This window comes from Rhipicephalus sanguineus, chromosome 2 (genome assembly GCF_013339695.2).
Source record: "Rhipicephalus sanguineus isolate Rsan-2018 chromosome 2, BIME_Rsan_1.4, whole genome shotgun sequence".
NCBI lineage: Eukaryota > Metazoa > Arthropoda > Arachnida > Ixodida > Ixodidae > Rhipicephalus > Rhipicephalus sanguineus.
In genome coordinates, this window is record NC_051177.1 from 62,942,423 (window position 1) to 62,964,816 (window position 22,394).

The 22,394-nt window shown below is 46.7% G+C and overlaps 2 protein-coding genes across 4 annotated transcripts in view; one reads left to right on the forward strand and one right to left on the reverse strand.

Annotated features, from left to right (window-relative positions):
• The window catches only part of LOC119383105 (elongation of very long chain fatty acids protein 4), a 225,967-nt gene that overhangs the window by 103,036 nt on the left and 100,537 nt on the right, over window positions 1-22,394 (reverse strand). The window lies entirely within an intron of this gene.
• LOC119383106 (zinc transporter 2) lies at window positions 2,115-16,647 on the forward strand. Its single transcript, XM_037651101.2, has 3 exons — window positions 2,115-2,390; window positions 12,205-12,445; window positions 14,467-16,647. Exons 1-3 carry the CDS (start codon window positions 2,133-2,135, stop codon window positions 14,610-14,612), a joined length of 645 nt encoding a protein of 214 aa, XP_037507029.1. The 5' UTR covers window positions 2,115-2,132; the 3' UTR covers window positions 14,613-16,647.

The window sequence follows — 22,394 nt, forward strand, 5'->3', positions numbered from 1 at the left end:
ATGAACGAATGCTTATGAATTACACAACGAAATATAACATTCGGAGTGTATTTCCCGTGTTTGTCTCACTGTGCCAATCCAATCACCTCTAAAAAGAGGGCATTTTAGAAATAATTTAAAAACTAACTTGGGTTGTCAAAGGATAACGATATGCGAACTCAAACCAAATAAATCTAGGCAAGCAGGACATTAGTTCGCTCACTGCACTGAGAACCTCGGGCCCGACAACGCTATACCTTTATTTTAACACGAAAGTGTTTTATGCCGGGGTACCCAAGACTTTCATGACGTATTCCGACACGGAAATACGTCAGCAAATTAACGCCATCAGATGGCAAAAGAAAAACTGCTAAGAAACGTGCCGTTGACAGGAGGTCGAACCCATGACCTCCTCGGTCAGGCGACGATGGCTGGCGGGCGTTTAGCCTACTGAGCCACCGCCAAATACATACAGGAGGATACATGAACGCGCCTTTTAAATCTTTCACATTTCCTCTCACAGTGCTTTTGGATAGATGCTATGAGCATGCCCTTATAACGGGGCGCTGACATGTGTGCCACCAGGCTCAAAAAAAAAAAAATCTTCGTTGCCTCCGCATATTAGCTCCGGCAACGATCCGTTGCTACAACCATCGTCCCCATTCGGGCGCTTTCCAATAGGAGAATTGTAATTTCGTCAAACGCCTTTCACACACCGCGATGTGGCGGCTTTAGCCCAAGCCTCGTAAATCCTCGCTCTTAGCATCTATCCATATCGAAAAATAGCTCTCCGACGCTCGCCGGGCCCTGGCTGTCGCACCACGTTCCCCGTTCGCCTGTGAGAATTAACGGCCAGGCTAGAGGGAAGACACGACGCCCGTCGCGTTTCTATTCGCGTTTCACGACGCTTTGAAGGAGTGCATGTAGAGTATCAGTGTTTTACTCTGCGCTTGTTTTAAGCCCTCTTTGCGCGGGATGCACCATATGCGGTATCCAGGTATATCTTGACAACTTCAGCTACCGCAAAGGTTAAATCGTGATCATGGGCGTTAGTCCTCGGTACGGATATGTGCCACTGGGCTCTAACGTGGGTGCGTCCAGATCAAGCAGTGCTATATCTGCCAAACAACAATAGACATTATGCAAGCTCTCATATACCAATGCACTATAAACAATCAACTACTTCTGTGACGACACGTTTAACTTTCGTGTCATACCGATTTCTATGACGGAGGGTCAGCCATCTTTTTACACGTAAGTTGCCTAAAAAGTAGGCAAAATAAATGCGTCTTTCGCATTGGAACAGACCCGTTATACACAACTAAACGAATGAAGATTGACTGTTGACCTAAAGAACGAACCTTCACTGATTGACGAACAGGTAGCCTCACGCACACAGGCGCCTCGTTGAAAAGTGTGTTGTGCCAAGAAGCTCAGTCGAACATGATGGTGACCCATGGTGTGCAGCATCTCGGGCAATTGCATCCAGCAGTACGATGAAACCTGTTTCTTTGTTTCTTTTTTTTTTGATGATGCCTCATCAAACTAATTGCGATTAAATCATTGTTCAAAAGATTGGAGAGCTATAATTCACCTCCACAAAGCACTACTGCATTAAAAAAATATCAACTCCAGTGCTTGTCAAATGGGTGCCGCAGTGCTACAGTTGACTTGCCGAGGGGGGGCCGAGCCCCTCCTAGAAAATTGTAAGGGGGGCCGGGCCCCCCCGCCCCCCCCCCCCTTGACTTGAAGCCCTGATTTTAGTGCATTACAATACGGGATAAAATGCAACTGGTGCACTTCAGTCTGTTTCATTAAAAAAATAACTTCTTGACGTTGCGAACAAGTTCCGTTTTCGCTGGGCTGGGCTCCGCTGAAGCCCGTCGCTCCCTTGCGCCGTCTGTCGGGCAGTAGAGCGCGTAACGGGCGCGCATGGCTACGTCACAAGGCCGTTCTCAGAGGCGGGCAGTTTGAATTGTGCTAACGGTACGCGTGCCAGTAAAACGTGAACTTCTTTCAAACTAAGCATTTCCTAGGCACGAAGCAAACACTACGAGGTTTCTGGAACGCTAATTCAATAATCTACGTCGACCTATTATTTGCCTTTAGTGTCTCTTTAATGCATCCCTGGCCTTCCGGTCTACCGCCGCAGAATGGGCGTGGCGCTGCAAGTGGGTGGCGTGCCACACGGCCACTCGCACGGGACGCATCACGCGGGCGACGATGAGGACGCGCACCTGAAGGACCCCTCGAACGGCGTCGCAGTCATCGAGAACGGCGGCTCGCGTCCCCACAGCAGCACGGCGCGCGGATCGGGCAACATCAACGTCCGCGCCGCACTCATCCACGTCATCGGTGACTTCCTGCAGAGCCTGGGCGTCTTCGTGGCGGCACTCATCATCTTCTTCAGGGTGAGTGATCACGATGTATGAGCCCCGTATTAGTAGTGATTTGCTAAAACGGCTGCTTGGGCGAGTTGGTTCATGATTAAGATAGATTTACCAGCGCAAGAAAGTGTGTGTGTGCAGCGCTATGTGTGTGGGTCCTTCCTAAATGTTTCGTCTTTTTTTGCGCTGGTAAATCTATCTTAGTAGTGATTTATTATGGAAATGACGCTTAATTCTGCAGCCCAATATAGAGAGAACGGCGCAGCGTCAGGGGAAGTGGGAAACAAAGAGGATAGCAGTAGAAGAGACGGAGAAACAGCCGGGATCTCGTCCCATCATGGGGGAGGCTGATGCATGGTGAAGGGAGTATACAGCAATTTGCGGGCGCTTAACAGTAGGCAGCGATCCCGGTCACCTCCACAAACTCCAAGAAGCTCCAACGGAGGTTGGGAGTTGAAGGGAACCGCAGGTCGTTCGTGGTCGTAGTAGTTAGGCCTTGTTGCCTGTAGGCAGTGGTGAGCCAGGGCATATCATGGAAACGTTGCCAGCGAAAAACAAGTGTTAGAGTTGGTTACCTGCAGGAAGGCCGGAATGTAAGCCTGTTACAGCTACAGTTTCAATGACGTAACTTGTCAGAGGCACCGCCGATCAATTGAAGTCGGTTTTTTTTCTAAGCTGTAAGTTAGTTAAAATGACAGTAGTTAAAATGACACAAATGCAAACGATATATTATCAGCTACAGTTTCAAAAACGTAGCTTGATGCGGTTACAGCCGATCAAGTGAATTGTTGTTTTCTGTTACTGTAAGAATAGAAATTAAAGGGTAACCAATGCGTACGATATACCATATTTTGATTTATATTTCAGGCAAAGAAATTCCTGTTATTATCAGATCTGTGTTATCCACCTCTTTTTTTTTCTTTTCTCGCTGTTTCTTTCAACGATAAAGTGTCATTATTTGTTAGATGCAATCCTATGCACTTAATAAAGGTATGACGTAAGAACGCTGCCTTTACCGCGTAAAAAGTTAGTGTTGTAATTGCAAATTGCCGTTACTCGAACATTACAGTTGCATTTGCTGAAAAAGTAACGAGTTATAGTTAGAAGTTACCTGAGATCTGGTACCGGTAAGATTGGTTCACTGTCTTCGGAAGTGCGGGGGAGGGATGGGGTTTCTCTTAAGTGCCCCAGAAATCTGGACCTCCCCCCCCCCCCGCACTCCCGCCATTTTTCGCAAGATTTAGCTTGTATTATTCTTACGCAGGAAAGACCCCGTATAGGCGCACAAGCGCCAACTGTGTGATCGCTCCACAAAGAGGCGTCACCCGCTTCAAACCGAGTACAAAAATCCGCGCAGTATAAGAATATATGCATTAACCCTTTACTAGACGCCTGTCGCTCGTTTTTCAGCCACGAAAGCGCGTTTAAACTTCGTTCCATTTCACCTATATTGTGAACAGGCATGTGTTCATTGTGTGCGTTTTATTTTAACTATTTTGAACACGCATCTGTTCATTCTCTTCAATTGTTCTATAATACTAAGGTCAAGTTCCCAAAGAAGGACATGGTCATTCTTCATCTCTGGATCATTGTTCCATTTTCTTCTTTCGTATCAATTATGCATTATAGTAAGGAGAACTAACAGACAATATGCCAAGGACAGTATAGGGAATGTTATTTGTAGTAATTATGATGTAAATGTGAAGAAAATAAAGTGGACGAAAAGATAACCTGCCACCGGCAGGGACCGAACCTGCGACCTTCGAATGTATAGGCAATGGTGGCATTCGAAGGTCGCAGGTTCGGTCCCTGCCGGCGGCGAGTTGTCTTTTCGTCCACTTTACTTTCTTCACACTTACATCATAATTACTACAAATAACATCCCCTATACTTTCCTTGGCATTATTGTCTGTTAGTTCTCATCAATAGTGTGTCTAACAAAGAAAAACGAGCCCTTAAAAAAAAAGTCTTCTTTCCTACATTATAGTAAGGTACGTTTTGTTTGCTATAGGCATAACGCATTGATAATAAGCGGTTGACGAGGTGCGAACTTGCGTGCCACCACAGGAATGCCAACCAAACTCACGCCACCGTAAATGATCATCACCTGCTTCACTCGCGCTTTTTTTACATCGGAAAAACGCTTCCGACGCCTCTGTACAAGCAATGTGTGAGTCTGGGCTCATTGGTGATGCATTAAAAAAAAAATTGCGCAGCAGTGGACAACGGACCAAAAAAAATCACAGCATATCCACGTGGTGAATGATGATGAGTGGGGCGAAGCGAACTCGCGCTGCAGCACGGCGATGGCATTGGCGCGAGCGTGGTCCTTCTTGATGGAAGATATTGTGACTAGATTGTTTGAGAACCACAATCTGTTGCACACATGGCCGAAACTGTTATCAAGGAAGTTCCGCTGGAAGCGCGCGTCGGCGCCTGCGGGCAGAGCCCGCCTGATGCGTTTTGCAGCCACTTCACGTGCTCGCACAGCCTCGAGCTCTGCCTGCCTGTACGCGCGCTTTCTCGCCGCTTCACGGTCCTTCACATTTTGAAGATCCGATTCGCGCCGCAGCCGTGCAGCTTCGGCCTCGCGGGCTCGAACGGCGGAGTCTTCGCGCCGCAGTCGTGCAGCTTATCGAGCAGCTTCGGCCTCGCGGGCTCGAACGGCGGGGTCTTCTCGCCGCAGACATGCAGCTTGTCGAGCAGCTTCGGCCTTGCGGGCTCGAACGGCGGGGTCTTCTCGCCGCAGCCGTGCAACTTGTCGAGCAGCTTCGGCTTCGCGGGCTCGAACGGCGGAATCTGCTTCGCGGCGTCGACGTGCAGCTTCGGCCTCGCGGGCTCTCACCTCAGGATTCTGTCTGCGAGCGCGCGCTGCCGCCGCCTTCCGTGCCCTCCGTTCCGCAGCCTTGTCTTCCATCTGGCGACCCCGAGCTAAAGAGAAAGTGTGCCAAGAGGGAGCCTCATGGCGCGTTCCTTCTGAAATGTTGTCTTCGGGTGTCGTTGAAAACACGAGACGTAGTAAAGAAGAAAGAACGCCACACAGGCGAACACGCAACGAGAGTGTCACTCGTCAACGTCGTCTTCTTCTTCTACTGCATACCAGAACGCGCGCAGTAAAGAAGAAAGAATGCCACACAGGCGAACACGCACGAGAGTCTCACTCGTCAACGTCGTCGTCTTCTTCTACTGCATACCAGAACGCGCGCTTCTCACGAGCTAGAGGTGGCTACTACCAAGGAGGTTTGGCTACTACCATAGGCGTGCGCAGGGTTCCCCATCGGAGGGAGGGGGGGGCAAAGGTTCATCGCAGCGCCCCCCACCCTACTAAGTCAATGTATGGGGCAGATTTTGCGCCCCCCCCCCTCTTAGGTGACTACAAGGGTCAATGTACGGGGCAGATTTTGCGCCCCCCTCTCAGATGATTAGGGGGGGCGGCTGCCCCCCCTACCCCCCCCCCCCCCCCCTGTGCGCACGCCTATGGCTACTACAACGCTACAAACAAACGGAGGATAGACAGACCCACGGCATAAGGAGCTTCGCCCCTAATAGAAGAGAACAAGGACACCCTCTGGCCTCCAGCTGAGATTGACCGCACGTGCAAAAACAATCTGTCACATCACAGTATGCGACAGAATGCGACACATCACATGCAGAATCCTTAGACGCGAGAGGTTGTTTGCGCACATGTGGTTGAGTATGCTTAAATATGCGCGCGCTCTTTCTCGTTAATCTCAGCTGGAGGATAAAGCGTGTCCTTGTTCTCTTCTTTTTGCTCCGCTGCAGCGCTGTTCTGAACAATTTAACACCTTTATTGGAGTGCAAAGGGTGTTTGGTTCTAGCATGACTATCACCCTCACGCTTAAGAACTAAGACAGAATCGTTGATGGAAACAAATGAATTTCTTGTCGACTCTTCGTGTTCAGCGGTATAGGGTGTCGCTCTGCTATGCTCGAGGGCGCGTGTTCGATTCCTGGCCTGGGCGGCCGCATTTCGGTGGGAGCGAGATGCAAGAACAGCATATGTGCTCAAGTTTAGGTACACGTTAAAGTACCCCAGGTGGAAGAAATTAATTTGCATTTCTCCACTATATGCCGTGCCTCGTAACCATATCGTGCTTTTGCCTCGTAAAACTCCAGCTGTTATTATATTCCGTGTCCAGCAAAAACAATGATAGCGGGTAGCGGATGACGCGGACAGTGCAGTAAAAAAAACAAACAAAAAAAACTTCGGTAACAACCGCTGCCAAAGTCTCGGGTCAGATATCTCAGCGCGCAACCAGGGGTCAGAATTATTTCTCAGTTTTCAATTACGCCTTTTCTAATGTAATGTGTATTTGGTGGTCGTTATCGCCTGCAACGAAATATTTTATAGCCGTAAGTTATTACGTAGTTGTTACGTACGTATTGGGAACAAAGGAGCACCTTTAACAGTGCAATATTAACGCGATAGCATTAAAGGGCTCGTTTCGCAGAAATTCCGGTGTCGGCGTCGGTGTTGGCGTCGGTGGTTGTGAGCGAAGAGTTATCTGGTCCGTGAGCGAAAAATCAGAAAAGGTGAAAATAAAATAAATAATAAAAATCTTAGGTTCGAGTGAGAATCGAACCCGGGCCGTCTGCGTTGCAAGCAGGTGTTCTACCACAGAGTCATGCTATTGCTTGAAACTGCTTCGGAAAGAAAAAAACACTATATATTAATGTCATGTAGTGGAAGGAGTCACCTTAACGCATGTAACATTGCTTGGCAGAAGCGTAGAATCGCGCCAGGCGTCAAAGCATGTCAACTGTGCAACGAGTGGATGTTTTAAAGCACACCCATTACAAAGCGCTCAGATATATTTAATCCTCACCAGCAGCAGCAGAAACATCAACAAAGTGAGCAGCTGCGTAGGTTCGCGTGTTCCTCCGTATACGCGTAGTGGGCCTTTCGCTGATTCGCAAAAGGAATAAATATGGCGTAGTAGTCATTTTGCAACTGTACTTGCAGTGGGCATTCTGGGATAGTTTGAAACGGCGAATATTACGCGCAGTCTTTCGTTTTCTTACGGCACGGTTGAGGCATGCACCGAGAACTGAAGCTAGGCTAGCACTTGTGAAGGCGATGCGTACGGGGGCCCGAATACGCTGTCGCGTTCTACTCTCGAAGGCGAAGCTCAATCGTCCTCCAAGTTTACTTATAGTACAGACGCTATAAGAATATTTTTTGGTAACTGAGGTCGTGACGCACAATGGGCAGGACATTAAGGATTTTGGATTCGGTGGGTTGGTACATTACCGAACTGGAAGGAAAAAATTGGCCGCGTATCTGCGTGCTTCGCTGCAAATGTCGTCTAAAGACGATAGAAGAGGCGCTGCGTGAGATATGAACGCCATCTGGCAATACGTCGGGCAACGTGAATGCTGTGTTGCAGGCTCGTAGTCCCGGCGCAGCAGCAGGCGAAGACCGGCGGTGACCAACGCGACCGGCGGGGACGCCAGCCAGCCCGAACACGCGGTTTGGCGCGAAGCGCCGAAGCAGAAGAAACGTCCGCACTCAACGAGTACTCTCCACACACTCTTTTATATTCACGTCGCCTGGGTAAAGCAGGAATGCCAGAGCGGCGCCCCATGGCATTCGTACAGTGCAATTCTGAACCGAAACCGAAACACAACAATGAGCTCGTGCAGAGGGCACGGAGGAAGCCAAGTTTCAGTCGCATTTTAAGCGCAGCTTAAGAAACTAGGGTCTCTAGAATTACGTATCCATGTATTTTCTATTAAAAGAACACACCACCTAATACTTACCTAGTGATGCTGCGCCTCAGACATGCGTAATGTTTGCTTTTTGATCAACAATGTACACAAGTATGAACCTAGTCAGCCGTTCACGATGGCTGGCCCTTGGGCAAGTGGTTCAACTTTGGCCGAGTGGCTGAATCGAGGGACGTGCCGACAGACAGAAAGACAGACTAAAATTTCTGCGTTTAAGTTCCCCAAGAAAGACTATCGTCTCTAAAAGAAGCAGCTATAGGAGCCAAACGAAGACGAGACAAAGGCGGCGTGCTTTGTCTTCAAATAACATAATTTCTACTACATCGGGCTGTTCGCCTTGTGTCTTTCACTTTCTACGGTCTCACAGTAAAAGTTGTTTAAGGTTAAGAAAGACGCATATTTCTGCAACCCATAAGGGAGCACGGCTCAGCGTCGTTGTAGGGAGCGGAGTAAAGAAGGCAGAGAAAAGAAAGGGCCACTTTCTTGAGAAATACCCACAACACCGATTACCAGGCTGGGGTATACCTTCTATCCCTATTAGAAGAACCGGTGAGTGCCCGGCGGCACTGGGAATCGAACCCAATACCTCCCGCATTGAAGGAGGACGCTGCAACCATTCGACCACCGCTGCGCTTGTCTCCTACCGCCTATATGAATCTGCTAGTCACGGCATCGCGTAAGTCTATACGCCTATACTAGCTCGGGACGGCGCCGTATGTGCACATGTCAATAATATATATATATATATATATATATATATATATATATATATATATATATATATATATATATATATATATATATATATATAAAGTTTCTATTCTGGTGTACAGCCGAACACTGTATACCGAGGAAACTGGGCTAAAGGTGTTTCAATACACCCGACGAGGACCCAACTTCCCTTCTCCTCTAGTCTCGTGTCCGCCTCTAGTCTCCTCTAGTCTTCGTTTCGTTCCTCAATTCCTGACACAGTGTTTTTCGTCAGCGTCATCACATATACATAAAGGAACACGAAAGACATAGACAGGCGCTGTCGTTCGTATCCTTTTGCGTTCCATTTACTTCCGCACTTGTCAAACTCTTCTTTTCAAGGACAATGTTGTACACCTGAAAGTTGGTTGAGTCGGTGAGTGTTCATGTTTAAACTATATACAGCCCTACGAAAAGGGCGCCTATTTCGCTGACCTGGTCGTGCCCTTCGTCTTTTGTGCGCACCGCATGCAGTTTTAAACATAAGAACAGTCTATCCGTATGCAAGTTCTTTTTATATACTTGAGCAGCTCCAAAGACGATAGCGCTCAGAGGAAAATGCGCGCGCGCGGAGCACTGACTCATGCACGTACGTCTCTTATAACGTAGATCTCTTAATGTCAGAAGCCTCGTTTCGGAGAAACGTGGAATCGTGGAGCAAAATGTGTCGCTGTTTCGGTTAATGGGGATCAAGGAAGTGTTCTGCCATAGTTTACAAATTTACGTGTGATTTTAATTCGTGGACAGATAATCGAATATGTCGTATGATCTACCAAAACCAGCATTCCAAATGTCCCAGCAGTGAATGTATCTATCCATCCAGCATGCTATGGATGGCAATGTGATGCCAAGGACAAATGAGTTTTTCTCATTAAAAGAGATGTGAATAGAGGCAAAAGTACGTTGTACTGTCGTGTATCTCATTCTATCGTACTTGTTCAATAACTTACCTATAACGCATAGTATTTGCACGTGCGCTTTTTGTTTTTGCATCAGTTCTTTTGTAGTCACTGCATAAAGGGGAGTCATCAAGCATCTGTTAATAATAATGAATTCCAGTAATTGAATTGGAACAGTTTTTTTAGCAGTCAATGAACCACTACCAGACACCTAACATTTTCGCCAACAATAAGTGCTATTCTGAACAACTCTTCACGACTGTTGTTCCCGTGTCCTGCAGATTCGGTAATGCCAAACAGTATACGGTAACAGCGTGTCGGTTTGAAGATTGACATGTTTTTGAATGCATACCACACAACGTGCGAATTGCGGCAGTATAGGAGGACAACACTAACGAAAAGCTGTCGACAATAAACCTTACTGAGATATTGCCGCGGTCCCTATTAACATACGCTTTATTTCCACCAGGCCAGCTGTTGGTTTTCAGGCGTTGACTACAATAAAACGAAAATAAATTTTAAAGTGCCTTATTTTCTGAGCTCTGTGCGCGTCCTCAAGCTGTGCTACTTAATTTTGTTAAGTTGTAGGGCTCCCGTTCGGTATCTGTGTTATTTGCAAGTTATAAACTGCGCATCGACTAAGCGGTGCTTCCGCGTGCAGCCACAACTTGAATACCATTGAAACTTAGAGCTTACAATGAGAGTTACCTGTAGATAAACTCCACATATGAATATGCACCGGCACTGGAACGGTTCACTATTCTTTTGCTAAATTGGTCCCCTTGAAACTGCAAGATATTTCGTGTTTTTCATCGCACAGCTGTCCTTCACTGCTCTTCACTAACACTGTATAGTACACCGTAAAAGATTTCTGTGCTGCAGATTATTGTTGTACGGGCCAGTACACCGACACATAAAATTATTACCAAGAATGCACTGCCTGCGTGAACACCTTCAGAACGGCTTATACAGTGTCTGTTAAAATTTCCATCTGTAGCGCACTTAAAATTAAGGGCTTTAGGAGAGCTGGGTATCGGTCGCCAATTTTACCGATTGAAAGAAAGGGGATAAACCTTTTATTGGTCCGACAACACGAATAGTGCTTACAGCAGCGAACACGGGAAAATGCAACGGCCCAGTACAACAAAGGCACAAAAGGCACGCCGCTGCATTGCGTTCCTTTATCCGCCGTAATTCCAGTACACATATACCTAGCATCAATACGCGCTAAACACGAATTGGTACAATGCGGTTCACTGTTTGAAGAAACGTTCTAATGCGCGACTTTCGGTTTGCAGTTGGCTATTTCTGTGCAAGTACTCGTTAACGTTCTGCAGTAAATAGGGCACGGAGAGGTACCGGTGCCATAAACTGCCAAACACGTCGATGAAGTGGATGCGCTTGAAGGACGAGGACGAAGAAGAGACGGGACACACAGTGCGCAACTTACAACTTGTTTATTGGAAAAAAGGGTAGCGTCACTTATATACACTTAAGCACGTTACACAAGGCCTGTGCGTTACACGTTACTGAGCACTCAAAAATGCTATCTCTTTCTTAGATAATGTCAATGATGCTATGCTGACACACGATTCTGCGCATTCTAAAATATATTTTGCTTCAACTACGAGCCTCGCCGATTGATTACGAGGTTGGAGGTAGCATTTGATTGGAGGTAGCATTTTCCGCTCCGCAGAAATGATCAAGACTGTACAGATTGACAGAGCCCTGTTCCAGTGCGCCTCTCATCTGCGACGTTAAACACAGGGTTAAATCCGTTCAGTGCCAGAAGGGTGTTGTGTACAACATTCCACTTTCATGTGGAAAGGTATATATAGGACAAACTGGGCGCTGCCTAAACGAGCGTCTAAGGGAACACAGCAATAATGTCAGGAACGGTAACAACGGTCATCTCGCAACTCACTGCCAAAAGTGCTCCTGCACCCCGAAATTTGAGCAGTGCACAGTCATATCTCGCAACAAATACCCTTTTTTCCAATAAACAAGTTGTAAGTTGCGCACTGTGTGTCCCGTCTCTTCTTCGTCCTCGTCCTTCAAGCGCATCCACTTCATCGACATGCAGAACCAACTGGCCCAACTAAATGCACTGCCAAACACGTTCCGTAAAGCTGGACGTATGTTCCCTTGCTAATAGAGAGAAAGTGACACCTGTGCTCCCTTTATCACTCTATTGTGTTTCCTTTAAGAGTGGATCGCACCTGCGCGTTCGTACCATCACGAATCATGGCACATCCGGTTGTACTTTGATAAGACAACTCGGAAAACTCGCATGAAGTTTCAAAATGAAGTTCGTACAAACCAAACAGCCGTCATTCGAATGATGCTTTTTTTTTTGGCGACAAAGTGTTTTTTGACCCCGATGTGATTACCGCTTCGCTCTCGACTATTATAAGCAAACAGCTTCGACACGTTTACGCGCAGCCCGAGTACCGCATCGCGGACCCTCTGTGCACCTTCCTGTTTTCGGTGCTGGTGCTGTTGTCCACGATGGCCATCCTGCGCGAAGCCCTGACCGTGCTGATGGAAGGCAAGCCGAGCAGCATCGACTTCCGCCAGGTGCTCACGCTCCTCGCGCAGCAGCCCGGAGTGCACATGGTGCACAACCTGCGCATCTGGGCCCTCTCCATGGACAAAATCGCGCTCTCCGCGCACATTGTCATCCGTGAGTATATAAACGTGTGCCTATTCGACCGACTGGCGTGACGCAAAGTTCCGGTGTTACGTTAACTATGCAGTTGGTTACAGCCTGACAACGAATGTAAGCCTCCCCCCCCCCCCTTACACACATACACACACATACACACACATACACACATACAAAACTGCGGCTTATCGGCCCTTCACCTTTTAACAGAATCGTACCAGCTAGCTTTCGTTAGAAGCGCTCTCTGTCTGCTAATGTGAAGACTAGGCATACTGGAAAATAAATTTCATCGCTTCTGACTATAAGTTATATTTGTCTGAGTACTGATGTCAGGATAATTGATGAATGTTGTCGGGACGCTCAAATCTTATATTCAAATTCAGCCACAAACACTTATACCTGTACGGAAAACTTTAACTGCCTTGCGCACGCGGGAGCGCATGACGTCACGAAAATAAGCAAGTGCAATTCGATGGAGCACCTATGCGAGTTCGGCTTGCGTGGAAGGCCCATGGCTGTGGGTGGAGCTTATGTTTATTTTTAGGTTGCGACCGACTACTGATATAGCGGACTCATGCTTTAGCTTTGCCTGTGTAGCTCTGCATGCGAGTAGCCAAGTGGAGGCCATAAAAAATATTCATTTTCGTACTCTTTCTACATTTTCCGCACTGTTATTCATAAAGAAGAGTAAAAAAAAAAAACTGATAAGCAATGAGGTATTTAACCTATTCTGGTGGCTTAGCCTCTAGTTTTTGTTAATGAGGTTTATGTAGTGGGACCATCTCGACCCTGTGTTCGCGAAGGTCACGTTGCAATGGGGACGGATAAATAAGAAAAAGAAAGTATAACTCGTTTTCTGAGCTTCCAGTCCAATTAAACAGACCACATCAAATCTAAGGCATGTGTCATGTCTCCTGCGTTATTTCGGGAGTGCTATGCCCCGTAGATGTGAGACAGTCAATAAAAATACTAATATTTTACATATGAACATTTTCAGCTGTCACTGCGACCTGTCTCAGAAAAGCATCTCCTTATGCTATACTCATCATGGCTGATTGCGTCTGTATTTGCATTTGCTTGTGGTTTGTGTCCCTTTTATTTTTTTTAAACGTGCATGAGGTTCACCATTAAATAATTAAGTGGACCTGTTAAGTTTGTAAATAATGTTTCAGATGCCGCTAGCTTAGCCTCGAAAACGCACACTCTACCTAGAAAGCTCATTTGATAACTTCATGCCGTTTGCGGAATGCGGGGTTTCCAGAGCCGTGTAAGGCAATACCAAAGGTGGTATAGCGAAGTCTTGGGGCATGTTCTCCAACTACGATGTTTACGGAACATTTTTTCATGATGCATTAGTCTTCTTGTCGATGTAAACCAGAAAATTTCTGCTGATTGACGATTCTCACTGCCGAACATTACACCAGTAGTAAAGCTTAACAAGTAGCTCACTGCAGTATTAGCTGATTGTATTTTGGCGCCATTGGCTCAACAAAATTTCCTCAAACTTGGTATGTTAACTCTATGGCTCTCTCAGAGGACAGTGTACTTTATTTTTACCGTTAAGGAACTATGCAGGCCCAAGTGGGCGCCGTCAAAACATGTGACTTCGCGGCGAATGGTGCGGAAACTTCAAGGTGGCGTCGCCACCCACATTTTCTTTTTGCACGATTTCTCGGTTACTAAGCGTCTTCTCGCGGCAAGCGTGGTGTTTTTGGTATCGTGAAAGAGTAGTTTACTAATGCGAGAAAAATCGTTTTGCTCTTTAGTGACCCTTGAAAGAACCTCAGCTGGTTGAAATCTCCGGAGCCCTCCACTGTGGCGTCTTTCGTAACTTTATCGTGGTTTTGGGACGTAAAACCCCAACAACTATTACATCAGTATTATTTGTGCGCGCCCCTGGTAGGACTCTGCATCATCAGATGTCGCTGCCAGCGTCATTGCCGTAGCAAGATTCTCGGTTACTCGGTAAACTGTAAACGGATAGAAGCTTAAGAGACAAACTAAGAAACTCTCTATTTTTGCCGTCTCCACGTGTGCAGGGCCGAACGAGGACGCCATGCAAGTGCTCAAGTCGTGCTCGCGCATGATCCGTTCCAATTACGACATCTTCGAGCTGACCCTGCAGATCGAAGAGTACCACGAGGTGATGGACGATTGCGCCAAGTGCAACGACCTCAGGAACTGAAAAGCGTACTACTCTCGCCCCCCAAAATGCTGGGCGTTCCTGGCTTCCCCCTTATATGCCTCTTCTGCGGGCAGCGATCAAAGTTACTGCGGCTGCGATGCTTGACGGGATTGTCAGCACGCCGCTTCGAAGTGCCATCTTCTCGCTGAGATGGAAAGTGCGGACTCAGAAGAGTGTTCACAGTTGTGAAAGTGTTTAGGAGTTTTAACTAGTATATATATTTTTTTCATCTAAGCGTTGTTGAATAATTCATCTGTGTTGTCCCGTTAGATTCTCGCAGTCACTCTGGCCTCGACACTGAGGCGAGCAGCTGAGATAACGAATAAGGGTTGGCTATACTGAACGGTACTTATCGCAGGAATCGGTACGCGGTGATAATAGGTAAACCTGCAAGGCTGGAACGAAAGGAAAATGGTACACGATGAAGGGTACGGAAGGAACACTCGGAATGGTGCTCCTCGTGTGATTAGCGTTGTTAGGCAAAGCTAGTTTTACAGGACATATCATCTATAGCCTTGTCTCATGTGTCCCTCTCCTGATTAGTTTTAGTTAAGAATGTGTTTTTTTTTTCTTTTCTGTTTTTTTTTTGTCAGGGTGTTCAGACCAGTGACTTCACAGAGCAAGGCGATATGCTCGGAGGCTGTACAGTTCTATCGCCACTGCGTTTTGTAGAAGTTATGAGATCTTTGATATGATCGAAGGTTGTTCATTTAGTTCCCGTCGTTGGTGTATAGCCGTAACAGCCGAATACAGTGATTAGCTGTCTTTTGTAGTAATTATGATTACTATAAGTGTACTTACTTGCTTATCTGGAAGGGTCATCTTGATCGCGTTAGCGTGTGATAAAACCGAGCTGCGTCTCAAGATGATAAGATGGGGTGGCTTGCTCGTTACAGGTACGAAATCAGGTTGTACGTTGAGTTCTATGCCCGCATGTACTTGCTGAAGACACTTGAAGTATCTTAATTTGACGAAACATCATATACGCTCGACAGCTTTCTTTCTGTTTAGTGAGCACTGGATTCTACCATTTACAAAAATAAAAATTAAATCAGGTTTTTTTTTTTTACTGCGGGTTTAGTGAAGTAAAATCATCACTGCAGTCACCAGTATTGGTCATACGCTGGGCGCTGCATTGTGGTGCGACCCAAAACGAGAAACGGCAGCTTTGGTCACATGATTCGCTTCTCCCCTTCTTTCTTCTTCTCAATAAGGAGCAATACTTAGCGTATTTAAAACATGTACATTATCAGTATTTGTGTTTCTTAACGACAGAAAGGTTTAGGCACTAAGCAGTCAATCGTCATTGTCGGAAAATTACTGTTCCAGGCTCTGGTCGAAGAGTGATTTAGCGCGCAAGATGCATTATCATTATAGTTACTTCCATCGAGTTCGAGATGCTTGCTCGTCATTCGGTTTGCTCGAGAATCTGATCCCATTTTTTTCGCGACATATATCTTAACTTTTAAAAAAGTCCGACCGCGAGCCTGTATTGTCTCTGCAAGCTTATACAGTTTGTAGAGTATAGACACGCGGTACGATATCAAGCCTCCGAAGGAGTCCCTTATCACAACTCATCTCGTATTTTTATGCTGGCCTTGAAAGTCTGGGGCGTTTGTTTACCATTTATCATAAATTTTTATCTCTTTATAGCGCTGGTATGACGTCACTACTTAGAGCGATGAAGCTTTATCGCAGACCTGTAGTTTGTTTTCACGTGTAAGCCAATGGAAACCGACAAAAAAAAAAAAAAAAGCTTCAGTGTTCAGTGTACGCAATGTTGTGCGTTTACTCTCAACTTAACAGCGCTGGTTCGCGTACGGCAATCGGTTGTGATTGCTTCGACCACTGAACTGTGATCGTGTCTTGGAAGTTTATTGTTCACTTGTTAGTACTACACCTCAAACTTTGCTAAATCAATGCAAGAACATGCATCTCGTCCCCGTGTTTCTGGGGCTGCATCTTATTGTATATATACGCCGTCTTTACATTATGTATCGTTGTAAATAACTTGATATAAAGGTGTTTTCTTTTATCACTGTCTCTGTCTTCGTGGTTATCAAATTGGGTCGCTTAGCCGTTTAATGTATGACCTTATTGCGGCACCGAAGTCAGGGGCGTAGCCAGAAAGTTTTTTTTTTTTTTTTGGGGGGGGGGGGGGGGGGGGAGGGTTCAACCATACTTTATGTGTGTTCGTGCGTGCGTTTGTATATGCGCGTGTATATATACGCAAGCAAAACTGAAAAATTGTTGGGGGGGGAGGGTTGAACCCCCCCCCCCCCCTGGCTACGCCCCTGACCGAAGTGGTAAGTCCATACGGGATGGAAGGTGGGTTGTGCCAGCTTGTTACTTTCGCTTACAGCACAAAACGAAGAGGTTGTCTAAAACGCACGTGGACGTAGCTCGCTCTTGAAGTTCTAAGGCATAATAAGCTATTATTCTGGATGTTGCACCCGGCAAAACTTACCACAGCGAGTGCGCTGTTGCTTCAGTTAAACGCTCATTGCATTCTTTGTGACATGCTATTCTATAAAAACGCTTCTATATGACGTAATCAAGATAACATCCGCGTTCAGTGAGACTAGACAGGACTCTCAAAATTACAAGGATTTTCGACTTTCACTTTTATCTTCACAGCGGTCGCTTTCGTGAGAGTGCTGATATATCTCTATAGCAACGCCATCTATCATCAAGCACATTTTGTTAGCTTGTGCTATTGCGCACCGTACGGGCTGTTGGGGAGGAACTTCCAGAACACAATGCGCACATGAGAATTACTCTAATTCGCACAGTTATCACTGTTCACACAGTTGACACTGTAACGACCATCCGCACATACCAGTGGGAGGAGGACGGCGGCACGGCGCACAGGTTCGAGGCTACGTTCCTGGATGGATGGATGCTATGAGCGTCCCCTTTATAACGGGGCGGTGACATGTCTGCCACCAGGCTCGAAGGAGAAAAAAAAGAAAAAAAAAAAACTTCCTTGTTTCATGTTGTCCTAATGACATAGATTTAATCAAAACATTGATTAAATCTGTTATTATACCAAAAAATATAAATTCACGGTCCATCTCTCTGCCTCTTAAGGCAGAATGACCTTTTTTTCCCCCAATTATTTATTTCCTGGAGAGGCAGTCTTCCTCTCCAAGAAGACTGCCTCTATGTTTGTATAGAGAAGGAGACGGGCATAGACTGTGTGAAGTTCATGCTACATCAGCTGCCGCATAGCCATTCTGCACTGTCTATATTTGTTCATTGTAACCCGTAAGACGCGATGTCCGAAATGCAACGTTGTAAACGAGACAGGACCTGCCGCGATGGTCTAGCGGTTATGGTGCTTGACTGCTGACCCGGAGGTCGCAGGATTGAATCCAGGCTCTCCCTGCCGCTGCGGCCGCATCTCGATGGAGGCTAAATACTGGAGGCCCATGTGCTTAGAATTACGTGCACGTTAAAGGGACACTAAAGGCAAATAACGATTTATGTCAGAGTGAAAGCTCAATGTATGACAACGTCTAAAACGGCAATATTATCAACAGCAGTGCCCTACTTACCGAGAAATTAAGCTAAACGTATCACACGATGAGCGCCACAAGCGGCACATTTTGGAAATGATCCCGATGACGTGAGAGAGTTCGACTACAAGTAACCCTTTACTGCCGGTTGTCGCGAATTCGCGACATACCGAAAGACGCCGAACAAGCAACATAAAAGAAACGCGTGCTGACCTCAACGCCGGCTGTCCCATATTTGCGGCGAACGTGGCTTTCACCGCGAGGCATCTAGCGCCATCTCATGTGAGGTATTCCAAGCTGGAACCCAGTGTCACGGCCGCTGTTGTGTATCACTTGCCGGAGAGCGCGAAGCACGTGCCACGGCCGCTACATAAAAAAAACAGCGGCCGTGCACGTGCAACAACTCTCACTTCTTCGTTGTTTTCTGCCTGAGAGACGTAAGTTCCATCTCATATAAAAATTTTTCGGCGTGCACGCATCCAAGAGGTTGCACGCGACATGTTTCGTTGTTTTGAGAGAGATAAACTTTATTTACAATAAAAAATTCTTTTGGGGGGAGCCCTAGTCGAGGGCCCCACTGGCCTTGGCCGCCCGTTCAACCTGGTCGATCAGCGCTTGCTGATCGGCCAGGTCTGAGCTGGACAGTTGCGCCTCCCACTGCTCCAACGTGTGTGTTGGTTTCGTGCCTGTGTGTGTCAGATGTGGGGGGAGTTTAGAGCAGCCCCAGGTAATGTGATAGAGTGTAGGGCTTCCTCCGCACCAGGGGCAGGAACTTCGATAGCACGTAGGGAACATGGCGTGTAATCTTTTTAAGTGGGGATAAACCCCAGTTTGAATTTTTCTCCTCGTTGTTTTGAAGTACGTTTTTAAATGCGAAGCATTTCATGGCGAACTTCTGCGACTTCGAGCGTATCTATCTATCTATCTATCTATCTATCTATCTATCTATCTATCTATCTATCTATCTATCTATCTATCTATCTATCTATCTATCTATCTATCTATCTATCTATCTATCTATCTATCTATCTATCTAGCCGCCTACGACTTTGTGCTCTCCTGGTCGCTTGGTTCATCGAATGTGCACCAAAATTGGTATCTTGTGACGTGACTGTGTGACGAACATAAAAACACGAGTTAACATGACACTCATGACTCGCATGTCATGCACAGCATGACTTACGTGCCACGCTCATGGTGCGCTGGCGGCCGTTTCGCTAGTTTGATATACACCAAAATTGGTATTGCGCGACGTGACTGTGTAACGAACATAAAAACTCGAGTTAACATGAAAATCATGACACGCATGTCATGCACAGCATGACTTACGTGCCACGCTCATGGTGCGCTGGCGGCCGTTTCGCTAGTTTGATATACACCAAAATTGGTATTGCGCGACGTGACTGTACGACGAACATAAAAACTCGAGTTAACATGAAAATCATGACACGCATGTCATGTACAGCATGACTTACGTGCCATGCTCATGGAGCGCTGGTGGCAGTTTCGCTAGCTTGATATACACCAAAATTGGTATCTTGTGACGTGACTGTGTGACGAACATAAAAACACGAGTTAACATGACACTCATGACTCGCATGTCATGCACAGCATGACTTACGTGCCACGCTCATGGTGCGCTGGCGGCCGTTTCGCTAGTTTGATATACACCAAAATTGGTATTGCGCGACGTGACTGTACGACGAACATAAAAACTCGAGTTAACATGAAAATCATGACACGCATGTCATGCACAGCATGACTTACGTGCCACGCTCATGGTGCGCTGGCGGCCGTTTCGCTAGTTTGATATACACCAAAATTGGTATTGCGCGACGTGACTGTACGACGAACATAAAAACTCGAGTTAACATGAAAATCATGACACGCATGTCATGTACAGCATGACTTACGTGCCATGCTCATGGAGCGCTGGTGGCAGTTTCGCTAGCTTGATATACACCAAAATTGGTATCTTGTGACGTGACTGTGTGACGAACATAAAAACACGAGTTAACATGACACTCATGACTCGCATGTCATGCACAGCATGACTTACGTGCCACGCTCATGGGGCGCTGGCGGCGGCTTCGCTAGCTTGATCTACCCCGAAATTCGTATTGCGCGTCGTGACTGTGTAACGAATATAAAAACTCGAGTTAACATGAAAATCATGACACGCATGTCATGTACAGCATGACTTACGTGCCACGCTCATGGGGCGCTGGCGGCGGTTTCGCTATATTTATATACACCAAAATTGGTATCTTGTGATGTGACTGTGTGACGAACATAAAAACACGAGTTAACATGACAATCATGACTGGCATGTCATGCACAGCATGACTTACGTGCCACGCTCATGGGGCGCTGGCGGCGGCTTCGCTAGCTTGATCTACCCCGAAATTCGTATTGCGCGACGTGACTATGTAACGAACATAAATAACACGAGTAAACATGAAAATCATGACACGCATGTCATGTACAGCATGACTTACGTGCCACGCTCATGGGTCGCTGGCGGCGGTTTCGCTGGATTTATATGCACCAAAATTGGTATCTTGTGACGTGACTGTGTAACGAATATAAATAACACTAGTTAACATGAAAATCATGACACGCATGTCATGTACAGCATGACTTACGTGCCACGCTCATGGAGCGCTGGTGGCCATTTCGCTAGCTTGCTCTACCCCTAAATTGGTATTGCACGACGTGACTGTGTGGCGAACATAAAAAGACGAGTTAACATGAAAATCATGACGCGCATGTCACGTACAGCATGTCTTACGTGCCACGCTCATGGGGCGCTGGCGGCCGTTTCGCTAGCTTGATCTACCCCGAAATTGGTATTGCGCGACGTGACTATGTGACGAACATAATGACACGAGTTAACATGAAAATAATGACACGCATGTCATGTACAGCATGAGTTATGTGCCACGATCATGGCGCGCTGGCGGCCGTTTCGCTAGCTTGATCTACCCGGGAATTGGTTTTGCGCGACGTGACTGTGTGACGAACATAAAAACACGAGTTAACATGAAAATCATGACACGCATGTCATGTACAGCATGACTTACGTGCCACGCTCATGGGGTGCTGGCGGCCGTTTCGCTAGCTTGATATACACCAAAATTGGTATCTTGCGACGTGACCGTGTGAGGAACATAAATAACACGAGTTAACATGAAAGTCATGACAGGTATGTCATGTACTGCATGACTTGCGTGCCACGCTCATGGGGCGCTGGCGGCCGTTTCTCTAGCTTGATCGACCCCGAAGTTGGTATTGCGCGACGTTACTGTGTGACGAACATAAATAATAGGAGTTAACATGAAAACCATGACACGCATTTTCCTCAATGACATACAAGACGATGTATGCAGCTCTTTGCTGGCTGCTTCGTATTACATCGATTCCCACAATGCGTGGGATCTGCCGGCTTTTTCCTTGCGCTATCCTCGCTTCTGTGGTATGTCGCGAATTCACGACATTCGGCACTTGAGTCAGTGAGTGATGACTGCCGGTATGACAAGTTCATGATTGACGTCCGCTCATTTTATGGAAAAAAAGGGCTTCACGCGCGCTTGCCACCTCAAGATAAATGTGACGACAGCTGTCTCACTGACAGCGAAGATGGCGATATCTATCCCGATCCCCATGCACAAGCACCACTGTCTTCATCGAGCAGTGAGGATGAAGGCGAAGATGCGGTAGACCAACCAAGTGCCTCTCCAAGTACTCAGTGCAATGGAAAAAAGCAGACTTCTAAAACCAACGGAAAATGCCACACTGGAAAACCGCTCTTCCTCAGTGTGAGACTATCCGTGTTCCTATTGAATATTTCAAGGAATTTCTTATGACCCCTATATGTGTCACAGCAATCTGTTTACTACGCAGAAAAATCCTAACAAAGGACTGGCTCTGTCTCGTGACGAGCTAGATCAATTTTTCGGTGCCGTCACATTCATGTGATTCTGTCGACTCCCAAGATGTCAGCTGTAATAGGCGGCTGAGTCTGGGGTCCACATGGTGGTCGACACGGTGTCACGTGATCGTTTGGAGGCAATGAAGTCAAACTTGCATTTAACGAAATTGACGACGCCAAGTTAAGTCGCCCTGAACGGATCCGCTTCCCTGATGTGGCGATGCCATAGTTGCGTTGCCTTGAACACATCCCTGTATTGAGCGCTGCAAGTGGCTTAAATGCTGGTTGTCGCGAATTCGCGACATACCTAAAGTTATGCATTAAAGTTGCATT

Excerpts from the sequence above, each read along its gene's own strand:
- LOC119383106 (XM_037651101.2), top strand. The coding sequence starts at position 2,133 with ATGGGCGTGGCGCTGCAAGTGGGTGGCGTGCCACACGGCCACTCGCAC. Across the intron at positions 2,391-12,204 it reads CACTCATCATCTTCTTCAGG|CCCGAGTACCGCATCGCGGA; the intron begins GTGAGTGATCAC and ends GTTTACGCGCAG. Across the intron at positions 12,446-14,466 it reads CTCCGCGCACATTGTCATCC|GGCCGAACGAGGACGCCATG; the intron begins GTGAGTATATAA and ends CCACGTGTGCAG.